Source organism: Bos mutus, chromosome 10 (assembly GCF_027580195.1).
Source record: "Bos mutus isolate GX-2022 chromosome 10, NWIPB_WYAK_1.1, whole genome shotgun sequence".
Lineage (NCBI taxonomy): Eukaryota > Metazoa > Chordata > Mammalia > Artiodactyla > Bovidae > Bos > Bos mutus.
In genome coordinates, this window is record NC_091626.1 from 70,519,417 (window position 1) to 70,532,455 (window position 13,039).

Consider the following 13,039-nt stretch of genomic DNA (forward strand, 5'->3'; position numbering starts at 1 on the left):
TAAAGAAATAAAACCACAGTGATTTTCATGGAGACACATAATGAACACATCTGTAATAGGCATGTCCATGATTGTGTAGAAAGCTATGACTGAACACTAATTTCAAAATATTATGAAAATGAGCCCAGACAATACCCTTGGCCATGGTTTATCACAGAAGTAATCAAATCCTTCATTGACTCAATCTTTGTCACCGTTTCTTTTAATCAAGTGTGTAAAGATTAGAGAAATTTGCAATCTCTTTTCAGTTTTGAAGAATGAACTCTGCAATGATATAGGAAGAGGTGTATTTAGCTAAACTTGGAAAGCAGCATGTTTGAAATTCATGTATTAAGAGTTATCCTGCAAGTATTTCATACGGGGCTATTTATATCAATTAATTCCCTGGGGAATTGAGAAGGATAGAAATTAAGTACACAAACATAAAACACGCAAATAAGATGTGCAATCAATCACTCAATAAAATCTTCAAATCCAGAATGCTGTTTTCAGGTACTATCTATCCCCTGCCTCCGCAGACCCTGGAGTCAGTTCCTGCTGGACCACTGGACCTTTACCTGATTTCCTCTTTCTCAGCTGATTCCATGGCTTCCCAGTCACTTCACAGGGTCTCAGGTTTCAGGCGGTCTTTTAGACTGTCAGTCTTTCTAAATAACCAGCGCTTCACCACCAAGTTTCTGGGACTTGCAGTTCCTTAAGGAGTGACAAATCGACACTTTTCTCCTGGGATTTCTAGACTCCAGCTACCGTTTCTACAGAGATTTATTTGGCAATTTTTTTCTTGGTTATGAGTGGTTGGTGACGAGCTCCCTTCCTTAGGAACCGAAAAAGGTTTTAACAGCGGAGGAGGCGTGTACTCAAAGAGCCCTAGAGGACGAAAATCAAGACCGTGAGAACCTGGAAATGGAGATGGCCTGCGGGATTGTAGCGAGGCTTCTGCACATCTACCTCAGTGAGGGTCACGCCGCAGACACTGAAAACGGACCTGCCCTCTCCTGGCTTTCAGTTTCGAGTAGGAAGTGCCGGCCGGTTCGTGCTGGAGGTTGATGTTTTCCTGCCAAACGCTACATCATATTCTTCTGGACTAGAAGGGGCTTTTAAAAGGGGTTATCGACTACACCATCTATTTTAGGAATCGATTATACTCCACTACTGCCAAACTCCAGGGCTTGCCTAAATACTTCTAGAAATCTAAGAACTCGCTGCTGCTGCTGCTACGTCGCTTCAGTCGTGGCCGACTCTGTGCGACCCCATAGACGGCAGCCCACCAGGCTCCCCCGTCCCTGGGATTCTCCAGGCAAGAACACTGGAGTGGGTTGCCATTTCCTTCTCCAATGCATGAAAGTGAAAAGTGAAAGTGAAGTCGCTCAGTCGTGTCCGACTCTTAGCGACCCCATGAACTGGAGCCTACCAGGCTCCTCCATCCATGGGATTTTCCAGGCAAGAGTACTGGAGTGGGGTGCCATTGCCTTCTCCGAAGAACTCACTGCTACACGATAAATAAGCAGCCAGACTTACGGCTTTCCCAGACTTCTGGCCCCAGCGTCTGATTTTGACTCAGAAGGGACGAGGACTGGGGCGAGCGGAAGGAGGAGAAAGCCAAACGCCACACTGGGTTCTTCCCTGGTCCCCAAACCCTTTTAAGGGTTAGGAGAGAGAAGGGCCGACAGCCTCAGTGGTAGCTTTTGGCGATCATCCTAACAATCCAAGGTGACTAGCATGACAGGACGACACATGCGCAGTAGGTCTAAAGCCTCTAAGCCGTGACGACTGCCTGAGGGCGGGGCCTCTGAGTCGCAAAACAAACAAGCCCCCAGAGGTTGTGAGGACCCGGATGATCCCGCCCCCAGAGCGGAGCCGGAAGAGGGCGGGACGAACCGGAAGAAGGTGAAATGCTTTCGGTAGGCACTCCACGGGTGTGAAGATGGCGGTGGCTGCGTGGCTGCAGGTGGTGCCTGTCATTCTTCTTCTCCTAGGTGCTCGAACGTCCCCATTGTCGCTTTTCAGTGTAGGGCCGGCACCTGTCGCTGCTGCCGAGCGATCCAAGTGGCACATTCCGATACCGTCGGTGAGTGTTCACTTCAGGAACAACTGAGACTGGAGGAACGAGGGGTGGGGCTACGGCGGCCCAAGGAGTCCATGAAGGTTCCACAAAAGTTCGCTTCCAAAGGGGTGGGATTGCCGGTAGCGTCGGTGTAGCTGCCTAACGGGGACTCACCTCCCTGGAGCGGGAAGCCGTGCGCTTCTGTGGGTAGATTAGCAGGAATGTCAGGGTCATTTTTGGAGCTCAGAGTGGCTGTGGATCGGTTTCTTATTAGCAGAGTCAGAGAACTTTTCATTGACAGACTGGAGACCTGTAAACTTGATGTATAGGTGGGGAATGGTTTCTCTTTCAGCTGAAGTTTTGCAGAATCTTGTGACCTCGGCTTGGATGAGAGGTATATGTAAATAGACATCTTTCTGGGGTTTTCCTCTGCACTTTTTTGTTAATGGATAGTTCTACTTACGAAGTTGGTTGATTTCGTTTGGACTTTGAAATGGTTAATCTAAGCTCTGCCATGTAATTGGGAAGCCTAGGCATTTAAAATGATGTATTCTAACATGAGAATGTTCAAAACGGAGTAAACAGTATGCTAAAATTTCTTATGGTAAGTTAGTCTTTCTTAAGGACAATTGACTAGATTGGTTGATCCTTTCTGCCTTTTATCGCCCTTTCGAAACCCCATTTGAGTAAGAACTGTAGTCCTGTGAGCCGACAGATCAGGTGCTGGCTGGAAATGCCCAAAAGCATTAGTCTTATTAAAACCACAGTGGCCTTTTTGTTCTGCTCTGCTAACTGGTCATATTGCCTAAATCTTTTTTGAGCTTCTGATAGGGCAAGAATTACATCTTTTGGTCATTTTGTGAAGATCTTCAGGCTCTCGGTTTTAGGTATTTACATGTTATTTGTAAAATGGTTGATAGTTAAACCTGGCTGTCTGCTCATAGAATAGTTTATTTGAAGCACTGAAGGGTTATTCTGGACGGTGATTAGTGAGTAAAGGGAATTAACTGATTAAGAAATACCTTCCAGAAAGATTGAAGTTAGATTAGGATTTTTAGTAGCCTTCCTTCTAGCAAGCCTTCCTTGCTTCATGGCCTGAGGGGAAAAAAATCATGTCTCTGCACCAAGCAGCAAAATCCTGCAGTTTTGTTATGACTGGATTTTACTAAACGGAAGGATATTGATGTCTTGTGTGTGTGTTAAGAAAACTAACTTCAACATTTTATAAATTTATGTTTTTGTATCAGTTATATTCTGCCTTCTGAATTAAAGTGATACTTATGCTAATTATCTCTCCTTTATCTTTGCAGGCGAAAAATTATTTTAGTTTTGGAAAGATCCTCTTCAAAAATACCACTATCTTCCTGAAATGTGAGTTTTTGCATTTCATGAAGTTTTTATTCGAGTTTTTGAGTGATCTTTAAACTTTTAAATTACCTATTTTCTACCTCTGATAATTGACACTCAACATAAATTCTGAAATTTAATAGTTCAGCACTATCTAGGTATACACTTATATAGTGTGACTAAGGTCCTTCACTGAATAATCTTCAGAATACTTACTTCTGTGAACTTTATTTTCTTCTCTTGTTTTTCTGGTGTTTGCAGTATATAGTAGATAAGTTGTTTTGGTCGACTGCATGGGTTTTAATCTGTTCTGAGTCATAGAGGTAACTGCTGAGTTTGTTTTTGTGTGCTTGTTAGAAGTTTATTGGACATATGACCTAGGTTTGTCAGACCATTGGCTCTGCACAAATATGTTCAGTAAAGCTCTTGTTTGCAGAAGGAGTATTTTACCACTTGGATCTTTGAAAGAGGAAGCTCAACAATAATTACCAGGAAATAGGGATTATGTAGAACAAAACCAGTCTGTCCAGTGGGAAAGCCAGTGTATCTGAATCGAGAATACCCCATTGTTTATTATAGAAAAGCTTCCTTTTATTTCTGAAACTGGCTTTATTTTTAGAGAATGCATGATCATGGGCAGCTCCATTTCAAGATCAGGACTAAAAATCCAGAACGTCCATGTGTGTTCCTATGCATATTTCTCCTTGTGAAAGTGCAAAGTTATGTCATAGTTGGATGATTTTATTCTTTTAATCATTTAGTAAGTAGTTATTGAACACATATTAATGTGCCAGGCACTGTTTTAGAAAAGAAGTGATAGAAAAGACTTTTTCTTTTAGTGAGTTTACAGTCTAGTGGGACGGGGCGGGGTCAGGTAGAATTTCTGTGAAGAATATACTGTTTTCATGAAAATATGATCTCTTTGCTAATGACTTAAGTTTGATTTAAATCAAATCTACTATGGCACACTGGTCTTTCTTGTGAGGTTTTCTTACTAGAAAAGAAGAGCTTTTAGGGATAGCAGTATTTTGTCTTTTGGAATAGCCTGACAGCCTGTGTGCTAGTCTGTCCTTTTTATTATGTACGGTTTCTTTTTACCTGTGTTCTGTTCTAATGGTTTTTGTAGTGGTTTTTAGCCAAGCTGCGTATTTTGAAATGTTGATGTTTCTTTGTTTTTAGAGGAGTTGAGGCTTAAAATTGTCTTTCACTTTATTACTTCTGTGTTTTCTTATACTTAATCTTGTCTCTGATTTTGTGCTTTTATGGGTATGGTACACTATAGATTTCCTTGAAATTGGCAGGACCATTTTCATTGTCCCTTAAAGCCATTCATTTAAAGTTCTATGTCTTGGGAATTCCCTGGTGGTCCAATGTTTAGGACTCTGAGCTTTCACTGCCAAGGGCCAGGGTTGAATCCCTTGTTGGGAAACTAAGATCCCACAAGCCTTGAGGCGTGGTCCCCCTAAAATTCTATGTCTTTTAACATAAATAGTAGTATTTTTGCAGGCACGTTTCCCTGCAAATCTCCTTTTTAGGGGATTTTTCTTACTGGTTTTTAATTAATTCCTTCTCTTGATTCTTCTGTGTAGTTCATAACGAGATTGCAGTATCCTTTTTAGCATTTCCATAAATTCTATTCAACACATCAGATTTTCTGTGTATTTTAGTTAAGCCTTATAAAATTGTGCCACTTAAAAATTAGTTTGAGAAAACCACTTCAAACAGAGAAAAGGAAAAGGTTGTAATTTTAGGTGTGCTTCTTAAGAACCAAAAGTAGGTTCCTAGATATAGTTGTGTTTACCTTTGTCACATTTGCACGAAGTAGGTATGGTTAGTATGTTTTTTCATTTTCTGCTGGAATAAAGATAAAAGGGAATACTGACTTCCCCCAGGATGACAATCTAATAGACTCCCAAGTCTTCAGACTTATGCTTTGGTTCATTAGGATATTGTTCTCCAAATTATGTTTAATAAGTTATGTGAGACTTATGTGATTTCATGAGGTTCCTTGAGGCTTCTCTTAAGGTGGATTTTAAAAAGGATCTAATATTCTTTTATCTTTGCTTTTGCTATTCTTGCCTTCCTCAGCCAGGTTTGCTTTTTGTTGATAGTTCTTCTGTATCCATTTAAGGTCTCTGAAGGGTTAAACTTTGAAGTTTTCCCTCAGTGAAATTATTTCCATTATTGTCTTGTGACATTTCCAATGTTGTTATTCCTTGAGTCTTCAGCTAGAATCTTTTTTAAGACTTTTCTTAAGAGTCTTCAGTAATTTGTTCCCTTCTGTTCCCCTCTTTGGCCTAACACAATGCCATGTGTCTTTGTGTACTTAAGTGCTTTGCTTAGTAAATATTTATATGATAATAGACAACTGAAATTTATTACTTCATTACCTTCTGTTTGGAGAAAGGATGGTCTTATAAGTATCCTGGTTTAGCAGGAAATGGGATATGGGGTAATAATTTAGGAAACATACTTTGGCAATCAAATCATCTTTTATTCACAGAGATTTCTTTTATAGTTGATGGAGAGCCTTGTGATGCATCTTTGAATATAACGTGGTATCTGAAAAGTGCTGACTGTTACAATGAAATCTACAACTTCAAGGTATGGAACATAAAATTACAGACTTTTCTTTGAGTTTATTTAGAGATCTTGGGTCCCCACCTGGTAGTGGAGTGTCATGTAGCTATGGAGGAGAACTGGAACTGGAATTATACTTTCCAATTTTAGGCATACTTGTACTATCAGTTCTCAAAACTTTTGGTCTCAGAACTTTGCTACATTCCTAAAAATTGCTGTAGATACCCAAAAAGCCTTTATTCATGTGGGTTACTATATTAGAAATTAAAACAAAAATACATAAATATGTATTAATTTATTTAAAAATAGCAATGATAGACTCATTGCATGTTAATATAAAAAGCACCTTTTTTAATGAAAAATAATTAATTTTCAAAAAACTGGGTACAGTGGTGTTATTTTATATTTTTGCAATTCTCTTTATTTACTGTCTGAACTTCTCTGGTGGCTCAGACGGTTAAGTGTCTGCCTACAATGCGGGAGACCTGGGTTCAATCCCGGGGTTGGGAAGATCTGGAGAAGGAAATGGCAACCCACTCCAGTATTCTTGCCTGGAAAATCCCATGGACGGAGGATCCTGGTAGGCTATGGTCCATGGGATTGCAAAGAGTCGGACACGACTGAGTGACTTCACTTCTTATTTAATGTCTAGGAGAAGGAGATGGCCACCCACTCCGGTGTTCTTGCCTGGAGAATCCCAAGGATGGCGGAGCCTGGTGGGCTGCTGTCTGTGGGGTCGCACAGAGTCGGACACGACTGAAGTGACGTAGCAGCAGCAGCAGTAGTGTAGTAGAAGATAGCTAGATTCTTATATCTTCTTCACTCAGTCTGTTGTGATGTGTTATTTTGGTTGAAGTGTATGCACAAAATGTGGCCTCACACAGATATGTAGTTGGAAAAGGAATGGTATTTTAATAGTATTTTCAGGTAATTGGATGATTACTTTTGCACTATCAGCACAAGGCAAATAACAGATGACGACAATGAAGATAGTTTTGCCCTCTTAGATGCATGGAAGTGTCCATGGACCACACTTTCAGAATTGCTGTAGTACAATGTACTTGAGCATTGAAGATACACAGCTCCTGGATAGATTTTTTATTCTGTTTTCATCCAGCTGTTTGTATTATTTCATTTTTTACATTTCGCCTACATTCTTGAGGTTTCTTTTGAAAAATAAAGTACTAGTCTTTAAAAAATATCTACCATCCAGTTGGTTTTTTAAACCTTAAGCATTTTTAATTTCTACCCAGTATTAGGGTTTTGGTGGTGACTGTTTTGTTTTTGTTACAGAACACTGGGTACGGTTGGTATGATGAGGACTGTGTTAGTCGTTCAGTCATGTCTGACTCTTTGCGACCCCATGAATTTAGCCAGCCACGTTCCTCTGTCCTTGGAATTCCCCAGGCAAGAATACTGGAGTGGTTTGCCATTCCCTTCTCCAGGGGATCTTCCCACCCAGGGATCGAAGCTGGGTCTTCTGCGTCTCCTGCATTGGCAGGCATGTTCTTTACTACTAGCACTGCCTGGGAAGCCCCGTGATGAGGACCAAAAGGATTGGAAAATTTAGAGAGAAGTATTTCTAGAGTATGGTTTGAAATATCATTGATCCTTTTCTCCTAATCAGTCAATCACTAGTTACATTTATAGTTAAAAAGTTCATACAGTTGAAGCTTGTGATAAAAACTGGTCAAGAGCTTAGCAGATTCAGTCCTCATGAGTAGTAGAGTTAAGAATGTAAAAATTATTTTGAATTGCCATAGGACAGAATTATGGAAATAATAAGCAGATAGTTGGAAGTGTGAAATTGCAGCTTAGGAAAAAAGAGGGTGAGATTAGAGATCTTGGTATGGGAGAAGAATCACAGAACTGATGAAGCCACAGAAATGATGAACTTTTTCAGAGTATTAATAGTGGGCTGTGAATGGCTGCAGCAGTTTTGTACTCTGGCTTATCTAGCTTATAAGCACAAGTTTTGTTGTTGTTGGTATTGTTGATTGAGTCAAGGAACTCTTGTAAATATATTTTCTTATAACAAAACCCTCTGGACTCTGACAGTTTCCCACATCTTCCTGGAATTTTTAGAGGACCGCTCCTTCTAGAGTCATAGACTGGAATTCTGTACTTGAGTACTGTTAGATTCTTGAATACTAATATATAGTCTTTATCTGATATTAATTTTAAAAATAGCAAATCCTAAACTATATACGTACCTAAGACAATCTATTTGTTATCTTTTAAATATTTCATGTAAAAACTAAGTTAAATACTTGGTATTTTCTCTATTTTCCAGTTGGAAGAAGTGGACACATACTTGGAAAACCTTAAGGAAAAAAAAGGGTTGTCTGGGAAATATGAAACATCATCAAAATTGTTCCAGAACTGCAGTGAACTCTTTAAAGCACAGGTAATATTTGATAGTTGTTCAAGGGAAATAGAAGAGGTGAAAAATATGATACCTGTATTTTTGGTGATGTCCATTTCTCCTCAGTTCTTTCTTCTGACAGAAATAGGTTAGAAGTACGTTCTGATTGGTACATAGTCAGCTACTTAAATATTCTCATCAAAGAGAGGATGTGCTTTCCTTTGTGTGTGAAAAGTAATGCCCCACTTTTTAAAAAATGCAGTAAAATATACATAACAAAATTTACCAGTTTAACCATTTTTAAGTGTGCCTTTCAGTTACATAAATACATTCACATTATTGTACAACTGTCACCACTAGCCAATTCCAGAACTTTTTCATCATCTTAAGTGGTTACTTTTTAACAATTAATAATAACACCAGCCCCCTACTCCCACTTCCCTGGTAATAGCTATTCTGCTTTCTTTTGCCATGAATCTGACTGTTCTAGATATCTCAGAGAAGTAAAATCATACACTGTTTTTTGGCTTTTTTAACTTAAAATGTTTTCAGGGTTCATCCATATAGCATGTATCAGAATTTCATTTCTTTTTAAAGGCTGAATAATATTGCATTGTACATTTATACTACATTATCCATTCACCCATTGATGGACTTTTGAAACTTTCATTTTTTTAAATTCTCTTGTTATCTCATCTAGTTGATATGTCCTCAGAAAAATCAACATTTTTAGATTTTACTACTATAGACCTGAAATCAAAGGATTGAATTTTACACCTTTTTTATATAAAGGGGAAGAGGTGAATTATACTGTATATTTTATTCTATTTATTATTCTATTTTTTCAACTTGATTGTGGGATCTTAGTTCCTTGAGCAGGTATTGAACCTGACCCCTGCTTTTGAAACCACTTAGTCCTAATCATTGAAGCACCAGGGAATTGCCAATGTCATTTATTTTAATGCTTACATGTATGTAATCATATAAATGGAGTTTATTATAAAATTCTTTTTTCTTAGAAGTAGGATCTGACCCAAGATTTTTGGTAGGATAAAATTATACATTATATAGGTTTGAAAATAGTCATTTTAGCTAGAGCCTTTGCTTTGTTCTTATTGCATTTAAATGTTGCTTCAAATTATTTAGCAGCTTGCCTTGAAGAGGCAAGGAGTTCATGGAAAGTTAGGCTTTTCTCTTTAGCTACTGCAAATAAAGATTATTGATAAAAACTCTTTTACTTAATAATTGATGAGCAAATGAAGTAATTGATAATTTGAACTGTCAATACATCGGTTGCATTCTTGTCATAGTATAGATTTTACAGTCTTGAAGGAAAAAGAAAATAGCTTTAGAATAGTGGAAGTAAGGTAGAAAAAGAAAGCTAGTCACAGTATGATGTTGACTAGGGGATTTTCTTTTGGTTTTCCAAATTTATCCTTTAGCCTAGGAGGATTGGTTGGCCTTTCTTGGATTTGATTGTGAAAAGTTACCTATTATATACTGTTTCCCAAGGTTCACTACTTTATATCTGCTATAAGCTTTCCAGGATTTTGGCATAAATCCCTGTTGATAAGGTTTCTTCCTCCAGTCTAATGTAACATGACCTAATTACTCAGGAAGGATAATGCTTCCTCTGCTGATAACTGGAAAGAAAGATAATTAGTGGAGGTTTTGTAACAGGCATGGCGTGTGTTGTGATGGAACAAGCAGTGGATCCTAGGGTTGAGAGTCAGGCTCAGATCCCATTTCTGTATCTAAAGCTTTATAGCTTTGAGTCACAGTTTCCCCACCCTTGGAAATAGAGGGGAACTTGATATCCATTTATCCTATTTATGTATCTTCCATCTAAGGTTTTGTTAAGAATGACATTATCTATAATCTTATAGAAAAATTGAGTGGCCAGTTTGGTTTGCTGTTATTTTTTAGTTCCCAGCAAGGTTTTATTCACTTGTTTGTGGTTAAATGGAAATATTTTGTCTGTTAATGTCATACTATTTTGTTTACTTTTATACTATGTTTTGCTTTAACTTTCTGTGGATTTTGAGCTGTGTTTTTGTTTTGCTATTATACCTGTTTAATTTTAGTTTTATTTATCTTTCATAGAGCTTTTCTGGAGATTTTGTGCATCGATTGCCTCTGTTAGGAGAAAGACAGGAGGTAATTGTTTTTCTTGTTACATATTTCTGAGAGTAAAGTAGAAATTCTGAATTAATTTACTAATTTTCTTTTTTCCTGTTTCAGGCTAAGGAAAATGGAACAAATCTTACCTTTACTGGAGACAAAACTGTAAGTGTGGTAGGGAATTTAGGGCATCAAACATATTTTAGTGTTCTTATGTTTGTTTACTTTAAATTCTTATCTTGTGCTTACATTTAAAAAGAAACTTAAGAATGGAAGCTATATACCAAAACGTTAATAATGGTTATCTCTGGATGATATTGTGAGTGATTTTTATTTTCTTTGTGTTTTCTATATTTTCCATGTTTGCTACAGTCAGTCTATATTGCTTTGTAATTACCACCCTATAAATATTATTTGTAAATAGTAAGAAACTTTTAAGAAAGATTCTTAAACTCCAGAACTCCGTCTAAAATTATCTTGTGATAGACTATAATTGGAAGAGTATATCTCAAAATTTACCCTTTAAAAATGCACAGTTAAGAGGTTTTTAGTTCTGTGACCACCAATCACTATTTAATTCTAAACATCATCACCCCAAAAAGTAACCATGTAGTCTTTAGCCGTCACTCCTCATTCCTCTTTTCCTCCAGCTCTAGGCAACCACTGTTCTCTCTCTCACAATTTGTGACCTATGTCTGGCTTCTTTCACAATTTCGAACTCTGTCTTAACTTTTACTTGCTTCTTGTATAGAGCCTCGAGATCAGTGGGGGTGAGTAATTAGGGCCTACTCAGGTCTTGATTGGGCACATGTGCACCATTTGGCACATATGTGCCCAGCCCTGAGTGTACTTGGAGCCTTCTAGATTTCCAGGAATATCTCGAAGCTTTTCAAAACCCCTATGGACATGTTATTTCCAAATTTTCCTTTTAAGTTTTTAGTCAGCCTCTTGATAGCCTCACCTGGTAATGTCACTTCAGGCAGCTGTGATCTTTCACAGTTGCTGCTGAGTATTTCGAAAACTCCCTCAGTACAGGGTCCTTCCCACTGAATGAGCTCTGAAATCAGATCATGTAAAAGATACACCTGAGATTGGAGCTTTTCATCACCTACCAGACAGCTCTAGCGAATGGGCTTTAGGGGACCACCAGACTTTTCCACTGGCTGCCAAACTTCTGTTTTTCACAGCTGTTAAAATTGTGAGAACTTTGGTTTTAAGGAGCTTAGAAAAGGTCAAGAAGTTACGGTGAACAAAACCACTACAGGCTTGCTTTTCTTGCTGAAATTCAGGTTCTTTTCTTGAGGAAACAGATCTCAGATGGGTTGCAAGTCTTCAGTTGATTTTGATAATTTTTACCCATATTCTTGTTGCTTTTACTGGTGAGTGTATTTTCAGGGATCTTTATTCTGCCATTCTGGAATTGTCCCCACTCTCCCTACCCTGATTATAGTTGTACAAAATTTTAACCTAAAAAGTTAGGCATGGTAAGCTTCATTAAATTGTTTTTTTTTTTTTTAAACAGCATCCATTGGGCTTTTTCTTGTTCACTGTCAGCTATTTAGAAAATATACATCAGTGAAAAGAAGAAAATAATCTTCTGTAATACTACCACACACTGATAGATTATAAACATTTATCTTCTAGTATTTTGTCTGTTTGCATATTTATATTGAATTAAAAATGAGAATGTTATGTACTATATTGAAGCTTTTTAAAAATTTTAGCAATATAAGATGGACAGCTTTCCAGTTCAGTAAATATTGTATGGCATTGTTATTTCAATGACTGCATAGAGTTTTATTATATGAATATGTTGCAATTTATTAGATTATCTGTTTTTGGACATTTTTATGTTTCATTATCCTGCAGTTGGAAACAGTGCTGTAGTGAATATTCTTGTAGATGTATTTGTTTTTAGATCTTTTTTTCTGGTTTCAGAAGAATTCTGTGTTGGTGAACATTTGCTTCAATAACTTAAAAGTAAAAATTTTCCTTTTAAGACCAGAAAATAAAAAATTGCAAGTCTAAGTAGTGGTGCCTCCTTTCAGACATGAGGAAGAAGCAGCCAAGCATTTTCTGTGTTTATCTTGTCTTTCTGTTATAGTCTTGCTTTTCTGAAGGACCATAGTCTCTCTGGTATGTAAGGCAACAAATCCTTTGGTGGCTTTTTGCTAAGGCTGTGCACAGACTAACTGGCCTTGGAATAGATAACCAGTTCCACAAGCATGGTGGCTATTAATTCTACTTCCTTGACTTTGGGGGACAGTGACTCTTGGCTTTTCATATAGCCTAGCTAAGATCAAATATTTTATATAAATATAAGACCTTGTTAGCAGAAACTGTGGTGGTCCTGAGAAGGGCATTGAACGAAGGGAATCAGATTCAGGAATTGGTGTTTATAAGTTACTGATGTCATTATTGGTGGTTTTTTCCAGGTGATTTAAACTAAATTTCTTTAGTTTGTTTGGGATATCTCTGTAAAATACAACCTGGCATCCTTTCATGACTTGGTTAAAAGTGAAGTGAAGTGAAAGTTGCCCAGTTGTGTCCGACTGTTTGTGACCCCAAGAACTACACAGTCC

The 13,039-nt window shown here is 37.8% G+C and overlaps 2 protein-coding genes across 19 annotated transcripts in view; one reads left to right on the forward strand and one right to left on the reverse strand.

Annotated features, from left to right (window-relative positions):
• The window catches only part of GANC (glucosidase alpha, neutral C), a 67,668-nt gene extending 65,651 nt beyond the window's left edge, over positions 1-2,017 (reverse strand). For 14 of the 18 annotated variants that reach the window (XR_011465688.1, XR_011465685.1, XR_011465687.1 and 11 more), the window contains exons 1-2: positions 1,519-1,829; positions 558-867 (exon numbers count right to left, since the gene is read on the reverse strand). Coding sequence is in view for 9 of the 18 variants with exons in the window: in XM_070378161.1 (XP_070234262.1) it covers positions 558-586 (29 nt within the window). In the remaining 9 variants the exon portion in view is untranslated. Of the gene's footprint in view, positions 1-557; positions 868-948; positions 1,478-1,518; positions 1,830-1,878 lie in introns of those variants that run through there. The other 4 variants (XM_070378157.1, XM_070378160.1, XM_070378159.1 and 1 more) reach the window with 4 other exon arrangements.
• The window catches only part of TMEM87A (transmembrane protein 87A), a 38,899-nt gene continuing 27,733 nt past the window's right edge, over positions 1,874-13,039 (forward strand). The window contains exons 1-6 of the mRNA XM_070378167.1: positions 1,874-2,068; positions 3,355-3,415; positions 5,910-5,995; positions 8,265-8,378; positions 10,440-10,493; positions 10,578-10,622. Of these exons, the coding sequence (XP_070234268.1) occupies positions 1,925-2,068; positions 3,355-3,415; positions 5,910-5,995; positions 8,265-8,378; positions 10,440-10,493; positions 10,578-10,622 (504 nt within the window). The 5' untranslated portion in view covers positions 1,874-1,924. The remainder of the gene's footprint in view (positions 2,069-3,354; positions 3,416-5,909; positions 5,996-8,264; positions 8,379-10,439; positions 10,494-10,577; positions 10,623-13,039) is intronic.